General features: G+C 42.6%; 1 protein-coding gene across 1 annotated transcript in view; it reads left to right on the top strand.

Annotated features, from left to right (window-relative positions):
- Nucleotides 1–19,729, top strand: part of RARS1 (arginyl-tRNA synthetase 1) — a 44,431-nt gene that overhangs the window by 12,831 nt on the left and 11,871 nt on the right. The window contains exons 6-12 of the mRNA XM_042449880.1: nucleotides 1,976–2,097; nucleotides 2,978–3,098; nucleotides 11,043–11,172; nucleotides 12,817–12,921; nucleotides 16,696–16,874; nucleotides 17,308–17,417; nucleotides 18,716–18,821. Coding sequence (XP_042305814.1) covers nucleotides 1,976–2,097; nucleotides 2,978–3,098; nucleotides 11,043–11,172; nucleotides 12,817–12,921; nucleotides 16,696–16,874; nucleotides 17,308–17,417; nucleotides 18,716–18,821 — 873 coding nt within the window. The remainder of the gene's footprint in view (nucleotides 1–1,975; nucleotides 2,098–2,977; nucleotides 3,099–11,042; nucleotides 11,173–12,816; nucleotides 12,922–16,695; nucleotides 16,875–17,307; nucleotides 17,418–18,715; nucleotides 18,822–19,729) is intronic.

The raw sequence follows: 19,729 nt of genomic DNA, 5'->3' as shown, positions 1-19,729 counted from the left end.
TTTAATCTATCTTTATCCCCAGATGCTCAAGAGATCGAGAGTACCACCACATTGCATGGCTGTGCATCTGTGAGGGCTTTTCCTCCTCCCCTTTGCCTGCTTTTGCAGAGCTCCTTCCCTTCCCAGAGTTTGTAGGAGCTCTCTAGAGCAAGAGTCCAAAAGCAACTGATCCTGGAATTTTTTTTAATTATTCCCCATCCACCCAGTTATAGACAAGGAAGCATTTTATGAATGTTGATTTTTTTTTTGGGGGGGGGGGTTCTTTATTGTTGGGTCTGCTTCAATTTATGGAAACCCTGTGAATGAGAGACCTTCTAGAGCTTTTGTCATCAACAGCCCTGCTTAGTTTTTGCAAATTCAGGGCCATGGCTCCCTTCAGTCCACCCGTAATATATCCCTCTTTTCCTACTGTTTTCAACTTTTCCTAGGATTATTGTCTTTTCTGGTGAATCATGTCATCTCTTGATGCATGCAAAGTGCAATAGTCTCAGTTAAACTATTTCAGATTCTAGTAAATGAACTGGTTTATTTTGATCACAGACCAGAAATGGCCTCTAGTAAGAATTTAGCCTTAATTAGTGCTTGGATCACTTATTTTGTGTTTTTGATAGCTCGTAGTTTTTGTAGAACTATCAGCCAGCATCACTTTACAAATGATTAGTTTTTGCTTTTTTCCCTGTTACTTTTCTTCATACTCAAGCTTTCACAACCATACATAGAAATCAGAAATACTGTGGCCTAGCTGATTCTGACCTTGTATTTAGTGATATGTCTTTATCGTGTTTTTGTATTTTTACTTTATGTTGTAATCCCACTTCGATCCACAGGGAGAGGCGGGAAATATAACTAAAGCATATTATTAGTATTATTTATGCTTCAGAATGCACAGAGATCTACTTTAAATCTTAAAAACAGATTTTTTAGGTAGATTAATAATAATAGGTGCCTCCATTTCCTATGCAAGAAAGAAACAAGCCTTTTCCTCCCCCAAAGGGTTGACTCCTGTTCAGTACACATAAAGACACATAATCTTGTTAATTTAATCCTATAGCATGTTTAGAATATTTTTTATAAATTAGGTAATCCTAAATTCTTTCCAGATCTATTCATGTTGAGAACTAGTAGAAATTCCTTTTATATCTGAAAAATAATCTAATTATCTGCACAAGATTCTATTCAGAAAATCTTTCTAGATGAGAACATTATCTTTCAAATACTGTGTGTTCGTGTGTGCATGTGTTGTAAACATAAATACTGTATTGGAAAGTATATAATTTTACTACTTTAAACCATTTTATATTGCTTCCTCTCAGTTGTAACCATTTAATATTGCTTCCTCATCCATTATTGTGACAGTTACTGTGAGAAGTTGTTTAATATGGTCCATGTTAAAATAACAATCACACAAGCTTAGAATACTTAGGTGATATCTTGATTCTTCTGAGTTGGCTTTACTGCTGTTTGATCTTCTCAGTGTTGAGCAAGTGAGCAATGCAACCTGAAATTCTATTGATGTGAAAGGGAAAGTCTTGTATATTTTCCTGTTAGATTACTTTGGCAGAGTGTATGTTAGTTTTCACCTTCTGTATTTTGGAGAAGTACAAATATTTTGCTTGATTTGTGAGAGGAATAATTTTCAAGGTTGTTTGGGAAAATGTGTAACTTAAGCTAGATATGCATTTTCTCTGCTTATGTCTTGTGCACTTGGCAGTGATCATTATGATGTCTTCTAGTATTGCTTGGATGTTATTAATAATTATTTTATAATACACTATACACAGCTCCCTGTTTACATTGCTTATATGTGTTTTCCATAATGTCAGGTCAATGTTTGTGCTCATTGTCCACTCAAAATATATGGATACTGCTATACACACACACACACACACACACACACACACACACACGCATGCAGTTAAAAAAACATTTTGTACTGTTTACAGTTAGCTTATTTTTCAATTTCTTGTCCATAAAGGTGTTGATTGATTTCTCCTCTCCTAATATTGCCAAAGAAATGCATGTTGGTCACCTACGATCAACTATAATTGGGGAGAGCATGAGCCGTCTCTTTGAATTTGTGGGGGATGATGTTCTCAGGTAAGTCCATCAAGGAGTAATGGTACAAATATTAAAATGTGTCTAAATATATTCATTGCTGCATTCCCTGTTTGAATAGTATGAAAACATTGGGGCTGTACAGATTGGTTGGAAGGGGCAGGGAGATGCTGCCCCTTTTTGACCCGTATCTGGGCTGTGGCAACCGTATACTGCGGCTCTGTTCCGGCCTTCGGAGGATGCAAAAAGAAGCCGCCCCAAGCCGCTCCTTTTTGCACCCTAGAAGGGGCACCAATGGGGTGGCGTGATGACACCCCTTTGGCGCAATGCCATTTGGGTGCTGTGCTGGACGTGTGTCATGGCATGCACCGTGTGGACTGGCAAGTGCCAAAATGGCGCCATAGCAGTAGCATAAGGATGTCAAGCATCAAGACGTTCAGCCCTGACTCTGCCCTCAGGCCGCCGCTATTCGCTTTCTGTACAGGGTCATTCTCACAGAAGTGATGTTGTTAATTTATAGAAACTTCTGTGGAGATATTTCCAAGCCCGATGCCAAACATCAGAGGCTGTCTTTCTGATACTCCTTCAGGCCACAGTCTGTCTAGCTCAGGACTGTCAGTTCTGACTGAGAGTGGTCCATCAGGGTTTTAGATGGGATTCGTTCAGGTTCAGCGTAACTAGAAATTTTTTCATAAACTCATAACATGATAAACGATGCTAACTACACACAAAAAAAATCCTAGTTGTGACCTCTCAGAGCACTTTTTCATACAACTTTTTTGTGTGTAATTCTTTAGATGGAATGCCCTTAAGTAGAATATGTCATAATAAGGCATGAATCTTTTTCATAACTCTGTTCTGCTACAAACATTTCTTTTTTGCTCACAGTTTTTGCTTGTTTTATGCTTTTTTTACTGTCCAGAATAAACCATTTAGGAGACTGGGGCACTCAGTTTGGAATGCTGATTGCTCACCTGCAGGATAAATTTCCAGATTACTTGACTGTTTCTCCCCCCATTGGAGATCTCCAAGCTTTTTATAAGGTATGCTTTATTTAAAATATATGGGGATACTCCTCTTAATGTTGCCAAGAGGATGCTAGATGTTGTACACAGCACTGAACCTTTGCAAGGCCAGCTCAGGAGACTGCTGTTTTAAGAGAATATGTTTTGCACTCTAGTGGATAGCTGAAGGCACAAGGTGCACATTACAGAACTATTGTATGTTAGCCATTTTGGTAAAGAAATTTTGCAGGAAATTCACATGAACTAGTGTTGTATATTGTTAAAATTCCTCCCCCTCCCTGATTTCTGCACCAAAAATAGTGTGAACTCTTGCTAAACTTGAAGGGAAATATTGCAGACATTTGCAATGAGAAACGGCACTATCATAGTGACAAAGGACATGAATAAACTTGGCCATGATATAATTTTTTCCTTGATTTTTTAATCACTCAGTGTATTTTAGCTCTCCTTACTGCAGCAAAGTTAGTTTTATCTAGAGATAGGAATACCTGCTTAGTCACCCTGATTCAGTAGGAAGGAATGTGCCTGCTAACAAATTCTTCACACACATTCCTCATGATTAAACAACCCCCCCCCCCAATAAATCCTGATCCCAAGCTAATATAAAGATAACTTGATCCAAATTATATTTAATATCACTACTCACTTTTTTCAGGAAGCTTTCTAGCCAAGACAGTGGAAGACTACATTCCATTTTTCTCCTGAACTGGTGTGCTTGCAGTTTAGTACAGCTTGCTCTCGATAATTTATAGTGTGTGTTTATAAGACATGGTGAGTTGGTTCAGATATAATGTTATGACACGTGTCTGCACTGCGAGAACAGACCTTATGCTTGGGGGTTACCTTTCCCCCTCCCCCCCCTCTCCCCTTTGATCATTTTTTTGCCACTAGGTAAGCTATAGTTGTGCAGAATCTTGCAGTCAAAAACATCTCTCATTTGGAACTTCCTTGAGATGCTGCTGCTCTCCCACAAAAGAAATCAGTTACTTGAGGAAAATAATAATAATAATAACAACAACAACAACAACAACAATAATAATAATAATAATAGTTTTTATTTATATTTCCTGCATCTCCCTTCAGATCAAGGCGGGATTACATCAATAAAAATAGAATTACAGTTCCATATAAAATACAGTCCATAAAATCACAGCATTTCATTAACATCAGTAAAAATCACTATATCAACATCTAGTCTAACAGACATGTTCAGAGTGGGGTGTCTCTTTATGGTTGTCTACAGAAGATCAGGGGGGTAGGCCCGCTGGAAGAGATCCGTCTTGAGTGCCTTCTTAAAGGCATCTAAGGTAGTGATCAGTCGGATCTCTTCCGGTAAGCTATTCCACAATTTAGGGGCCATGACAGTAAATGCTTTGTGGGAAGTTGATATTAGTCTGGTCTTTGGATATTCTAATAAATTCTTCCCTGATGTTCTGAGAGTGCGGGGTGGAGGGTGTAGGGAGAGGCGTTCCTTCAAGTAACTTGGGCCCAAGCCACTTAGGGCTTTAATGGTGATAAGCAACACTTTGTACTGCCCCTGGAAGCTAATCGGCAGTCAGTGAAGAGATTTTAGTACTGGTGTTATATGGTCTGACCTAGGTGTTCCTGTGACCAATCTGGCTGCCGCATTTTGCACCAATTGAAGTTTCCTAACTTGGTACAGAGGTAGCCCCATGTAAAGCACATTACAGAAGTCAAGACAAGAGATTACCAGTGCATGTACCACTGCTTCAGGGTCCTTTTGGTCCAGCTAGGGACGCAGTTGATGTATCAACTGAAATTGATGCCAGGCACTTCTGGCCATCACATCTACTTGAGATGATAATGGTAGAGATGGATCCAGAAGTATCCCCAAACTGTGTGCTTCGTCCTTTAGAGGAAGTGTGACCCTGTACAAGACTGGTTGACAAATCTCCATCCCTGGACTTGGGGAACCTATCGCGAGTACCTCCATTTTCTCTGGATTCAGCTTGAGTTTGTTTTCCCTCATCCAGCCCATTACCAACCCAAGTCAGGCATCCAGAGGAGAGATGTCATCCTTAGTTACTGCATCAGTTGGAGACATAGAGAAATGAATTTGGGTGTCATCAGCATACTGATAACACCGCGCCCCTTGTCTCCGGATGATCTCTCCCAGCGGTTTCATGTAAATGTTAAACAGCATGGGGGATAGGATGGCACCCTGAGGGACGCCAGATGTCAGCTCTCTTTTAGTAGAGCAGCTGTCCCCCAGTGTCACCATCTGGAATCTACCCAAGAGGTAGGATCGGAGCCACTGGAGCGCAGTACCCCCAATACCTAACTCCCTCAGGTAGGATACCATGGTCGATGGTATCGAAAGCCGCTGAGATGTCCAAGAGCACCAACGAGGTCACACTTCCCCTGTCAATGCCCAGACGGAGATCATTAACTAAGGTGACCATGGCCGTCGCAACTCCGTATCCCGCCCTGAAGCGGGTTTGAAATGGATCCATATAATCTGCTTCATCCAAGAGCTTGGAATTGGAGGGCGACTATCCTCGATCATTTTGCCCAGCAGTGGTAAGAAGGAGACCGGTCTATAATTGTTTCTCATCAGGGTATCTAAGGAGGTTTTTTTAAGAAGCGGTTAAACTATCACTTGTTTTAATTTTGATGAAAATATTTCCTCCTTAAGGGATGTATTAATTATAAGGTATAATAGAATTTTTGTTGCATCCCCTCCATGAACGGTCAACCATGATGGGCAAGGATCAAGAGAGCACGTTCTCCTTACACTTCCAAGAGCTTGTCCACTTCATCAGTATTTACAAACTCTTAATGATCCAGTTTAACACAGTCCACGGAGTCACTGGACACCTCTCTTACTGTCTCTGTTATAATGTCCGTGTTCAGATCAGGCTTTATCTGAGAAATTTTATCCGCGAAGAAGCCATTAAAGGCAACACAGCAGACTATAGTTGGTTCTAGTAACGAATTCAGGGTGGGAGGCAGTTGGGTTAGCTCTTTAACTACCCTGAACAGCTCTGCTGGACGAGACTCTGCTGATGCAGTATGTGCAGCATAGAAAGAATTCTTTGCAGCATTGATTGCCACTCCATAAGAATCCAATAGGTTTTAATGGCGTGTACTGTCAGATAAACATCAATGTTTCCACCAATGGCGCTCTAGTCATTGCGCAGCCCACTTCATTTGGCAAAGATTTTCCATATACCATGTTTTTTATTTGAAATGGGCTGGAAAGGACGCTCGGGAGCGATAGTGTCGATAACCCTGGTAAGATCGTTGTTCCAGGCTTCAACAGAATTGTTGTCGTTCCCAATCATAAGTCCCTCTAGAGCTTCCTGGAACTTTTTGGGTTCCATCAGCTTTTGAGGGCGGACCATTTTAATAGGTCCTCCACCCCCGAGAGGGATATAGGAAGTAGTCTTCAGTCCCATCTTGACCAGAAAATGATCTGTCCATGACAGGGCAGAAACCTGATTTACATCTCCCCACGGATGTTCCTGTTCTGTACTAAAGACCACATTGAGTGTATTACCAGCACAATGTGTTGGGCCCGAGACTAATTGGAACAGGTCCATGGCTGCCATGGAATCCATGAACAACCGAGCCGCACCTGATAGATCTAATGAGTTGGCTTCGAAGGGGTTGTTGAGGTCACCCAGGACAAGAAGCCTGGGAGACTCCAATAACAACTCCGAGACCAGCTGTGTCAGCTCGGCCAGGGAGTCCGTTAGGGGTGGACGGTATACCAACAGAATCCCCAGATGTCCCTAGCCTTCAAGGTCAGGTAAATACATTCAATGTGATCTGTTTTCCTAGTCAAGGTGATGGTACATTTATGGACCAAGGCAATTCCTTCCCTTCGCCCACTTTCCCTAACCTGCTCCTTGACGGTATACCTGGCTGGGAGAGCTTTAGCCCAGGTCACATTGCTATCCTCCCCCAGCAAGGTTTCCATAAAACAGGCCAGGTCGGCATTCTCCTCTTCCAACAAATTGTAGATAATATGAGATTTGTTCCTCACCGACCTGGCATTACAGAGGAACCCAGTTTGAGGTTTGTGGTATGATTGGGATGACCTTAGGTTCTTTTGGGCTAGCAGGGTGAGTGGAAGACGGGATAGATTTCAAGCATTGATCTTGTCTTCCTTTATACTTCATGCCCACCCTATTAACATTATATCTCCCGTTGCCCCTCACTACTCCAGTTGGCATGTCATAGCCACAATTCACAATCACGTGGTTCCTCCCATTTTCAACAATTGTTTCCCTCTCATTCACATTCCTATCTTCTTCCATTGGTAGCTATAATGACAGCTATCGTAATGAGCAGGGAAGACCTGCTGATGATTCAGTTTGACTTTGAGTTCTTAGTCCAGTCAATTCTGAAGAAGGTAAAGACCAAATAACCCAACCAGTGGTTGAAGACACATTTCTTCAGCTGGGATATACCCAAGAACTGTTGCTTGCTAACTAGGCTAGGGTCAGTTGTGAAACATTTCCTCTTATGTAACAATTTAGTGCTGGATGTGAAGTGGAGACAACTCTGCGGTCTGAGTTTGGGAGGAGTTTGTTGTTGTATGTCTTAAAGTCGTTTCTGACTTATTGTGACCCTAAGGCAATCCTATCATGGGGTTTTCTTAATAAGGTTTCCTGAGAGGGGGTTTGCCATTGCTGTCCTCTGGGGCTGAGAGATTATGATTTGCCCAAGGTCACGCAATGGGTTTACATGACTGAACCCCTTTTACTGGTTTTGAAATCAGCTTTGCCCACTTTTGGACATAATCAGGTAAGAAGCTTCCCTTTGGAAAGAGGAAGTGAGCACAACCATGGGGCTCCCATTGGAGTAGTGTGGGGCGGAGGAGATATAGCAGTAGAAGAGTGGAGTCATTTCGTAAAGGAAGGTGAGATCGATGTGTAATATTTATCTCTCCTTCCATACACTCTCCTAACCCAAAAGATCTGAGGGTCAGTCCAACTGTACCACAATCCCTGTCTCTGCTCCTGTGCAATGCAAGGTCTGTAAAGAATAAGACCCACCTAATATACGATCTATTAGAGGATAAGAACTGCGACCTGGCTTGCATTACTGAGACCTGGCTTGGGCCTGAAAGTGAAGCAGTGTGGGCTCAGGCCCTTCCTGCCAGGTACTCAGTTAAGGACCAGACCAGGTTAGGTGGGCGGGGGGGGGGGTTGCCTTGATTCACAAGAACACCTTTTCCTTAACCAGGAACCATGTCTGACAAACTGCCCATATCGAATGTATTTACCTGACCCTGAAGGCCAGAGACAGTTTAGGGATTCTGTTGGTCTACCGGCCACCCTGTGCGCTAACAGACTCCCTGGCTGAGCTGACACAGCTGGTCTCAGAGCTGGTGTTGGAGTTCCCTAGGCTTCTTGTCCTGAGGGACCTCAACATCCCCTTCGAGGCCAGTCATAGTCCAACTGGTGCGGCTCGGGAGTTCATGGCTACCATGACTGCCATGGGCCTGTCTCAACTGGTCTCAGGGCCTACGCATTCTTCTGGTAATACGCTTGATATGGTCTTTTGTACGGATATGGAGAGTCCGTGGCCGGAGGTAACAAATATCTCCGCCTTGTCATGGATGGACCATTTCCTGGTCGAGGTTAAATTCAAGGCATCTACCCAGATCCCTCCCGGGGGTGGCGGACCTATTAGGATGGTCTACCCTTGAAGGCTGATGGAACCCAAAAGGTTCCAAGAAGCCCTAGAGGGGCATATGGTTGGAACTGACAGCGATTCTGTTGATGCCCTGACTAACATCTGGGATACTGATCTCTCCAGGGCTATACACAGTATCACTCCCAAGCGTCCTCTCAGGCCTGCTAGCAAAAAACAGCCCTGATATACGGAAGACCTCAGGGAAAGGAAGCGAGTTATGCGACGACTAGAGCGTGACTGGCAAAGACACCAGCACTTAGCCGACAAGGCACTCCTGGACTCTCATTTGGAGGCCTACGGAGTGGCAATAAGTGCAGCTAAGAATTCGTTCTATGCTGCACGTATTGTGTCCGCGGAGTCGCGTCCGGCAGAGCTGTTCACGGTAGTGAGGGAGCTTACCCAGTTGCCCTCCTCCCTGAACTCTATTTTGGAACCATCCAAGGCCTGCTGTGACGAGTTTAACAACTTCTTCGCGGATAAAATCTCTCAGATAAGGGCTGATCTCGACACCAGTATTTCTTCAGGATCCAGAGTAGAGGTCCCCAGAGCCTCCGTGGACTCAATTGTACTGGATCATTTTGAGTCTGAGTATCGAGGAAGTGGACAAGATCCTTTGAAGTGTTAGGAAGACAGCGTGCTCTCTCGATCCCTGTCCCTCTTGGCTAGCAGCTCAGGGGGGTCGGTTGTAACTGTTATGTTGCGCCGCATAATTAATTCATCTTTTAGGGAAGGGCGTTTTCCATCCAGCTTGAAACTGGCCATTGTAAAACCGCTGTTAAAAGACCCCCTGATTCAAAGTAATTATCAGCCTGTTTCCCTGCTGCCTTTTTTGGGGAAGGTGATCAAGAGGGCAGTTGCCTTTCAACTTCAATCGGTCTTGGATGAAACAGATTTTCTAGACCCATTTTAAACTGGCTTCCGGGCGGGCTATGGAGTTGAGACTGCCATGGTCGCCCTGGTCGATGATCTCCGTCTGGGCATGGACAGGGGTAGCGTGTCCCTGTTAGTGCTCTTAGACATCTCAGCGGCTTTCGATACCATTGACCATGGTATCCTTCTGGAACGCCTGAGGGGAGTTAGGTATCGGGGGCATTGCGCTGGGAGAGATTATCCGGAGACATGGGGCGCGGTGTTATCAGTACGCTGATGACACCCAAATATGTTTCTCTGTGTCTCCGACTGATGGAGTGGCCAGGGATGGCATCTCTCCTCTAGACGCCTGTCTGGAGTCAGTAATGGGCTGGATGAGGGAAAACAGACTCAGCTTGAATCCAGAGAAAACGAAAGTACTTGTGATAGGTTCCCCGGGCCCGGGGATGGAGATTGTCCAACCTGTCCTGAATGGGGTCACGCTTCCCCTGAAGGACTCAGTTCGCAGTCTGGGGATGCTTCTGGACTCGTCGCTCCACCTTACATCTCAGGTGGATGCGACAGTCAGGAGTACCTGTTATCAGCTTCGGCTGATACGCCAGCTGCGACCCTACCTGGGCCGGGGGGACCTTGAAACAGTGGTACATGCTCTGGTGACCTCTCGGTTGGATTTCTGTAACGCGCTCTACATGGGGCAACCCTTGTACCAAACCCGGAAGCTTCAATTGGTGCAGAATATGGCAGCGAGGTTGGTCACTGGATGTTCCAGGACCAGCCATATAACGCCTGTCTTATACGATCTGCATTGGCTGCCCATTCGCTTCCGGGTGCAATACAAGGTGTTGGTTATTACCTATAAAGCCCTAAATGTCTTGGGCCCAGGGTACTTGAAGGACCGCCTCTCCCCATATAATCCGCCCCGCGCTCTCAGGTCGGCCGGGAAGCAACTCTTGAGGGTTCCTGACACGAGATATTCCGTGACTGCACAGAGGGCATTTTCTAGCTCTGCCCCGCAGCTTTGGAACTCTCTTCCCAGTAAGCTCTGCTCGGTTACCTCCCTTGACCTGTTCAGGAAGAAGTTAAAAACTTTCCTCTTCCAACAGGCTTTCCCCGAGATGTTATGAGATTTGCTCTCTCCCCGTTGCACCAGCACTTTATGCTAGTTTGTTTGGTTTTATCTTGTAAATTTTTACTCTGCTTTTAATTAATCTGATGTATTGTTGTGGTTTTTATAGGAATACTGTTTGTAAATTGTACATTATGTAGTACTCCGTTGTAACCCGCTTTGATCTCCCAGGAAAAGCAGGCTATAAATAAACAGTTTATTATTATTTATTATGTGGTCATCTCTGCACTATTTATGTGAGGAAAAATATGCCAACCTGTTCTAATACCTTTGTGGTATGTGTATTCCTTTTAACACAGGAATCAAAAAGAAGGTTTGACACAGAGGAGGAATTCAAGAAGCGTGCATACCAGTGTGTAGTCCTGTTACAAAGCAAAAATCCAGAATTCATTAAAGCTTGGAAACTGATCTGTGATGTATCCCGGCAAGGTGACTCTTTGAAATACCCTATTTTTCTTTTTAAAGACCTTGCTTTCCAAATGGGTGGGCCTTGGCTGTTTCGCCTTTTTTTAAAACAAATTATCTGTATAAAAAGGGTGGGATTTGAGGTGATAATTTACATGCCATCCTCTATCTCTGACATTGAAAATTTGCACTGTTTTGTGAGCACTTTGGCCCAGTGTGTGAGTATGTACCATAGAAAGGATGTGTCCGTCCAGTATAACACCTCTTGCTTAATTGATAGTGCATGCATCTGTCTGAGTGAATAACAAATCTTGCTTTTGCTCCATCTCCCTCAGCAAATGAAATGTTTCATTATTGCCATTGGAAAGTGACCTGCAGCCAATAGATAATTTTAGCAATTTTGTGTGATTGTAGAAGGGCTGCTGATTTTTAATTTTTGCCTAGTACCTATTCCAAAAATGCAACTTCATTCCATCAGGTCTTTTCATTGGTAAAGCATGAGTGTATCATCATAGTCATCATCATCAGATGAATATTATCATTATTATTAGAGAAAAATTACTCTTTTCTAACTCCTGATCACACTGTATTAATTGTCTGCCTACTACATTACTAGTAGGATTCAAGGCTTTTGTGATATGAACTGAAGGGTAGATTTAGGAATTGAAAATGGAGCACAAGAGAGTGCTTTCTGGATAATGTGAAAGTATCTCAGAAGCAGGAAGACAAAGTAATCTCAATTCTTTTGTGATGCTACTTACGTGACACCAAGAGACAAAACAGAAAAGGCACTTGGGGAATTGGTCATTTTGTTTAAATAGTGCAGCATACAATTAATTGTTACTGTTGTTGACTGGAGTAGAATGAGAAACTTTCAAACAACTCTCCTTGGAAGTCTTTAAACAGAGGCTGGATGGCTATCTGTTGGATATGCTTTGATTGAGAGTTCCTGCATGGTAGGGGTTAGACTAGATGGCCCTTGTGGTCTCTTCCAACTCTGTGATTCTATAATTCTATTATTCTAACTCCATATTTATTAACAGGTTTAAAAAATGTAAGGGTGTATGTGTGTGCATATGTGCATGTATGTGCCTTCAAATCGCCTGTCAGCTTTATAGTGACCCAATAAATTTCATACTTTTTTTAGGCAAGGAATACTCAGAGGTAATTTTACCAGCTTCATCCTCTGAAATATACCCTACAGCACCTGTTATTCATTGGTGCTTTCCCAACCAAGTACTGACCAGACCAGGCCTGACCCTGCTGAGCTTCCAAGATCAGACAGGATCTGGTCCCTTTGGGCCCAAAATCCAGACTGTTCTTTCATTTGTTGTTGGGTTGTTTGGTTCTTTACCTTTTCTCTCACAGTGGTCTTGTGTTAGACACCTAAATTAAACAGTTGTGTAAAGTGGCCTTCGGTTGCAGTCCTATGATTCCTTTATGGAGTGTAAACTCCATTGAAATCAGTTCTGAATAGACCTAAATTTTAGCCTTTAGTGACCTAATAGTGTATGAAAATTGCTCTGATGACCTATGTCTGAAGCTTAAAACCAGCTTTAGTAGACCTCTATTTCTATGTTTTCTGTAACGTTAATACTTGCAAAATAAGGACCAGAATCTCACATTCTTCATTTTTGTTTGTTTCGTTTCACTCTCTTTCATGGTCAGAATTTCAAAAAATCTATGACTGCTTGGACATCTCCTTAGTAGAGCGAGGAGAATCATATTACCAAGATATGATGCATGGTATTGTGAAGGAGTTGGAAGAAAAAGGTAATATACTTGTTAATACAGTTAGCATTTTCCTCACCATGATCACCAGGGTTTCTGAAATCTGTCAAGAAGCTTGTACAGTGGTACCCCGGGATACGAATGCGCCGGGTTACGAATTTTTCGGGATACGAAAAAATCCCATAGGGATTTATTGCTTCGGCTTACGAAGGTTTCTTCGGGTTACGAAAAAACCGCGGCGCTATTTTCCGCCACCGGAGGGCAGCAGAGAGCTATTTTTTCCATTAGCGCCTATGGGAATTCGGCTTACGAAGGTATTTCGGGTTACGAAATTAACCGCGGAACGAATTAATTTCGTAACCCGGGGTACCACTGTACTTGATTAGAGAGATATGTGTGTCTTCCCTTCCCTCCCTCTAAACATGACTGTGGTTTGTAAATTTCCATTTTCTCTCATCCAGATGGAAGAATTGTGAATAATACTATTACTCAGCACTTCTAATATGTTTTCTAAACTGTAATTCTGGTCCTTTTTCTTTTCTACTTTTCATAATAAGAAATACTGTTATTCCCTTCAAGCTTTTCCATGATAACCCTTTTAAATATTTTAAAAATATTGGTCATTGTGAAGACATACCCAGCTAAAGATGGTGGCAAATTTGGGTGTGCAATGCCGGTACCCTGGTGAGATCAAACTCTTCTACCCAAAAAGGCTCTGAAGCTTGAATGTAAAGTTCAAAAAGGGGGACGTTTAATTTAAAGAACAAAAGTAAAGAGTTTTCTCCTCCCCAGCTCTAGATAACTTGAAATAAAAGATACTTTACAGTTTGACTTTCAGCAATCTTCAGGGTGTCATCTCTCTGGGTTTGATCTTGGCTTGATCTCCTCACTCAATGGAGCTGGTGCAGGGTCTTTCAGCTCCTGAATTCTTTGACTTGATGTAGGTAACTAATTTGGCTAACTTGTTCCTGGTAACTAAATCGGCTATCTAGTTCCTGGAAACTGATTCGGCTAATGTGTAAGAAGTGCCCTTTCCGGCTGTCTGGGCCTGTTTGCCACCAAAAGACAGCTCTCTGCAAGCTCACAGCAAAGACTGCCCCAAATTAAAAGCCTCCAGCTAAAACAGAGCATCCTGGGAAGGGGCAAACCAAACCTGGAAAAATGTAGAGGATCCTACAGCTCCTCCCACAACTAATACAATGAACATTTCCTATACTGAAACATATTATGGCCTGAACTAATATGAAGAGAAATGCAGGGGGAGATTCAAACAGTCCTGGCTGGACATCACAGACATTATAGTTCATTTTCCTGCCTTTATTTCCCCACTATGTTATTTTTGTTTATCCTTCATGTTCTGGCCTACTGTTTAACTGGAATGTGGTATTCTTGGATAGTTTGAACTTACTATCATCATCATCATCATCATTTATATAACATTTCCGCCACAGTAATAGGAGTCAATGACTCTGAGAAAGGCATCTCTTGAAGATCTTAGAACTCAAACAGGTTGATAGGGACGTACAGTCCTTCAAGTAACGGATCTGTATAGAGCCTTTATAGATCATAAGTATTACTTTCAATTATAGTCGTCCCTCCGTTTCCGCGGTCTTGCCATTCATGATTTAGATAATTCGCAAATGGCAAGCCTCCCCTCCCTCCCTCCCTTGTTGAGGTAAGGCTTTGGCTGGCATGGGCTTCTTTGTGCCGGCATGTCCCTCCCTTGACCAGAGCACCACCATGCCGGCTGGGAGAATGACCACACCGACCGAAGGAAGGCTGTGCTGGCTAGGGCAAAGTCACGCCATCCAGGCTCTTGCTTCAGCCGGCATGGGTTTCTTCCAGCTGGTGTGGACTTTGTCCGGCTGGCGCAGCCTTGCCTCGGCAGAAGCAAGACCGCACTGGCTGGGAAAATGGCTCTGCCGGCTGGAGGAAGGCTGCGCCAGCCTAAGAAAGGCCTTGCCTCAACCTGCATGTTCTTCCTCCAAACAGCATAGCCTTCCGCCTGCCGGCACAGCCATTCTCCCAGCCAGCCAGAAGAAGACCACACTGGCTGAGGCAAGGCCTACCTTAGGCTGGAGCAGTCTTCTTCCAACCACTGCGGTCTTTTTTCCTCAATAAGATAAGGAGGGAGGGGAGGGGGAGGGAGAATACTTAAGTTCCCATTGTCCCCAGTGGTGGCGCACCATTGGGGACAATGGGACTTGAATATCTGCAAAATTTTGAATTTGCAGGGGTCCTCAGAATGGAGCTTTTGCGATAGAGCAATTTTCCCTATTAACAGTTAAGTATCTGGCCCATTTCTTTGGGTCACCAGAAGTTTCTGAACAGTTTTCAAAGCGGCCCCATGTAGAGTGCATTATAGTAATCTCAAAAGGATATAACCAAGGCATGTGTCATTGTGGTCAGATCAAACATCTCCAGGAATGGGTGCAGCTGGAACACTAGCTTTAACCTGTGGAAATGCACTTCTGATCACCACCAAAACCTGGGCCTCCAGGCTTAATCTATGAGTCTACTCAAACTGCAAACCTGCATCTTCAGGGGAGCATAATCCCATCCACCACAGGCTGAATTTCTATTCCCAGATCTGCCTTTTGACTGGCTAGAAGCATGTCTGTTTTGCTTGGATTAAACATCAATTTGTTCATCCTTATTTACTGACACCGGCCACCAGTTTAACACACAAACACCTCCCTTGGGATTAGATGGAAAGGAGTAATAAATATGGGTATCATCAACATACTGGTGACACCTGACCATAAAACTCCAGACAATCTTTCCCAGTGGTTTGTTGTATATGTTAAAGAGCATAAAGGACAAAGTAGGCCCGTAGGAGACTCCACAGGCCAATGGCCAAGGAGTCAAACAGGAATATCACAATACAACCTACTGAGATTGCTCCTCCAGGAGAAAGCTGAGCCTTTGTGAAAAGTTCCTCCAAGCCCCATTCTAACAAGCTGATCTAGAAGGAAACTATGGTTGATGAGATATGAGAGTGTTTAGGATATTTGGATTGGTACTGCTTTACATATTTTGGGATTCAGGGCTTTAGCTTTATAGAACTTGCATGTGGCTAGATTCAGAGCCTGAAAAATTAACAAGGAATGGACCTGCAAGAAAGAATGGGAATGCATGTTCTACTGATGAAATCTGTAAGGTCCTGATTCCTGGAAACTGTGCATACATCTTCTCCCTGCAACTCCCCATGGTACTGTCTGCATTTAGAGAGAGAATGTTTAGATAAATCATCCTTAGTAAGTCTTGGGGCAGTAGGTTCCTTGCAAATATAAAGCAAGGGCAGTATTCACTAAGTTGAAGGGGGGTATAAGCTGTTCTGTGTATCTCCCCTGGTTCCTTCCTCCAAATGCATCTTACTGAGATTTTATCTTTATTTCTTCTCCATAACCAATTTCTGAAAACAGTTGTTTAAAAGTCCATCCAAGTGTAAATGGCCCTCTGGTAGGGGAGATTTCTCATAAGGATTTAACAGATGCAGAGTGTTAAAGCAGTTGTCCCTGCCTCAGGTTTTCACCTACAAATGAAACTCCCTGTGTTTCTGTTTTCTCCAGCAAGTACTGTAAGGGGAGTGTATACTTGTCAAACCTCTTTATAGGCTCTGCTTTTGGCATACCCATCCTCATGACATTTTGAAACCTGGCCATATGATATGTTGTGCTTCCAAATGTTCTTTGCCAGGTACTTTTCTGTTGTGTTTCCGTTTGTGTGTCATTGTTGAGATTAAAAACAACAGCTTTGCTTTGCAAGCCTTACTCTCATTTGTCATTGATTTTTCTGTTTACTCTCTGTCCTTAGGGTTTGTACAAGTGGATGATGGCCGAAAGATTGTGTTTGTTCCAGGATATTCCGTTCCCTTGACAATTGTGAAATCTGATGGGGGTTTCACCTATGACACTTCAGACTTAGCAGCAATAAAACAAAGGCTGCTGGAAGAAAAAGCTGATTATGTGATTTATGTAGTAGATAGTGGGCAGGTGAGTTTCTCTGATGTTTTGTATTTCTTTATGTTTCAGTGGGTAATTTTCTTTGGGGTTGTTTTGCTTGAGTTTTTTTGAGGGGGTGGGTTATCAATGTGGCACTTCAACCATACACAGATGGTTCTTTGACAGTTTTAACCTTTTGTCTTATGGGACCACTCTCAATCAGTTACATTCACACTATATTTTTAATCTACCAAACTAACCTCTTTTAAATTCTACTTTCTGACAATAGCACAAGTTATTTCCTGATAAGGGAACCTGGGAATTAATAAAATAATCCAGATGTCTATCAGCCTTCTTCCTCTTGTAAGAGAACCCTCTATGATTACGTCAGTCTTTGTAAGAGAACCCTTTATGTCAATAGTAGTACTTTACTAGGTGCTTGTTAGGGGTTATAACTGACATCTCTTGCCATTTTGTCTTACAGTCTGTGCACTTCCAAACCATATTTGCAGCAGCTCAAATGATTGGCTGGTATGACCCCAAAGTGAACAGAGTAGTTCATGCTCCTTTTGGAGTTGTGTTGGGAGAAGACAAGTAAGTTCACATATTATTTATTCTGTGTATAGTAGGCTAATGGTCATTGCTAAGGTGTCCCACACTAAAGATTGGTTGCAATATGATCACAAAATGTTCCCTGCATCTGTCACCTTTATGTTTTAAATTTTATGTCCTGGCCTGCTGAATGGCAATGTTTGCAGACACATGAAGGATCTTGTATTTTCCGCATTTCCTTACCTTGCATCATTTTAAAAGTAGGTGAATCCTTACTTGGCTGTGGATGTGATTTTAATGATGAAATAACTTGGAAGGAAGTATTTCTTACAGAATGTATCAATTTGATTTGAGTTGAAGGACATGAAGATAAATGAAGTCCCCGCCATCTTGGAAATGGGTTTCTCAAATCAGAACTTTTGGAATGATGCAATGGAGCGATGAAGTCTGTGAGTGAACAGCTGCAGAGTCACTCACCTATTCCTTTGCTGGTTTCTGAATCTTTTTCTCACAAATGTCTTTCTAGGCAGACCTCACTAACCTTGAAAGCTTGCTGACTTTTGCTGTACAGTCTTATTTTGCATATTCCATTGCTATTTACAGGCTGTCACCTTTTCTTAAGTGCATTCTGCACAGCTGTGCAACCAAATGCATGTTCTGAAATCTTACTGCTGGACTTCAGCACTGTATTTACATAATGTAAAAACAGTTCTGCAGTGGGTTCATTTTTGACAAGCATGTTAGAATTCTGAATGTATGCAACCATCTGTCCAGTGTATATTAGGCATTTTTGTGGATGTGATTCAAAATACCAGGATTAGTAGAGGCTGAAAAAGTACTGCTCAGAAGCAGGAAGAGATTTGGTTTGTGAAATCTCCTCTTCATCCTCTTTCCCACCCCACCCCTTCCGAGCCCCATTTATCATCCTTCGTTCCTTTTCATTTAGGTGATCTTTCTAATCTTTTTGTCCTTTTCAGGATATCTGCTGTGTTCCTAATTAGTCTGATTATTATTCATTCTTGCATTATGTAATGTGGGAAAGTACATAACTACAGTACTGTCTGCAATCCAGCAGTGATATTTCAAGATGTACAGCACATAGTTATAATATATGCTTTTGGCTTTATTTGAATCCATGTAATTTAGAGACTTAGTGGGTGCACAGAAACATAATCACTTCTGCTTGTTTAAAATTCAGTGAGCCTCATTTTAATTTCTTAGGACACAAGCATCAAGTGGTGAAAAGACAATCTTTCCACCTGGAATAGAACATTCTATTTGTAAATTATGTTTCAGCTTAGGAGAATCACTTTTTTATATTTTATATTTTTTTTATCTAGGAAGAAGTTTAAAACACGTTCTGGGGATACAGTACGGTTGATAGATCTTCTTGAAGAGGGACTAAAGAGATCGATGGACAAACTAAAGGAAAAAGAAAGAGATAAGGTAGTCCTGGGCTTCCTTATTTTCCACTGTGCTAAGAAAGAGTTAGACCCCATTTTTCTACTATAACCAGGCCCTTGTAAAAGTACCATGGTGCTGGTTGACAGTCAATTTATGTAAAGGGAAAGAACTTGCTATTTTACTAAACTGGTGCTGGGAAGTAGACTCCACAGCTGATGGTTAGACAGGTATCTCCCAAGGTGAAAAAATGGGTATTTAGAGACTTAGTGGGTGTATACTCTGGTACAAAACAGAGCACATAAAGGTGTGGGAATAAGAATGATTCTCAACCTGTCTATACAGGTTGAGAATCATTCTTATTCCCACACTTTTATGTGCTCTGTTTTGTACCAGAGTATATAGAATTGCATGTGTGCCCAAGTAAACCTGAAGGGCCTGTGTGAAAAAACAAGGCACATATTTATTCAAGGCAAAACAAAACAAAACAAAAAGCCTATATCAATTATTTTACAAGGACAGAGTTGGAGGGAAGTAAAACATACAGTGGTACCCCGGGTTACGAATTTAATTCGTTCCGCGGTGCCGTTCGTAACCCGAAAGATTTTGCAACCCGAAAAAGCCATAGCCGCTAGCGCTGGAAGCCGCGATTTCGTGCGAAAAAGCGCCGAAAAGCACCAAAAATTTTTTTCATAAGCCGAAAAAAAAAACGTAACCCGGAACAGTTTTTTCCTATCTAATTTTTTCGTATCCCGGAAATTTCGTAACGCGGTGATTTCGTATCCCGGGGTACCACTGTATCTGTCTCAATGCCCCAGTTCAGCTGGTTGGGCTGAGGACAGATGAATGGTTGATCTGGTTAAGAAGATAATTATGCACTTTTATTCCAGCAGAGGGCAGCATAGGACAGAGTGAAAGGATGGCAGCTCTGCTTGTGGAAATTGTATTTTGGG

The sequence above is a fragment of the Sceloporus undulatus genome, chromosome 2 (genome assembly GCF_019175285.1).
Source record: "Sceloporus undulatus isolate JIND9_A2432 ecotype Alabama chromosome 2, SceUnd_v1.1, whole genome shotgun sequence".
NCBI classification, from domain to species: Eukaryota; Metazoa; Chordata; class Lepidosauria; order Squamata; family Phrynosomatidae; genus Sceloporus; species Sceloporus undulatus.
Note: the sequence above shows the minus strand (reverse complement) of the source record. Positions and strands in the feature narration are given on the sequence as shown.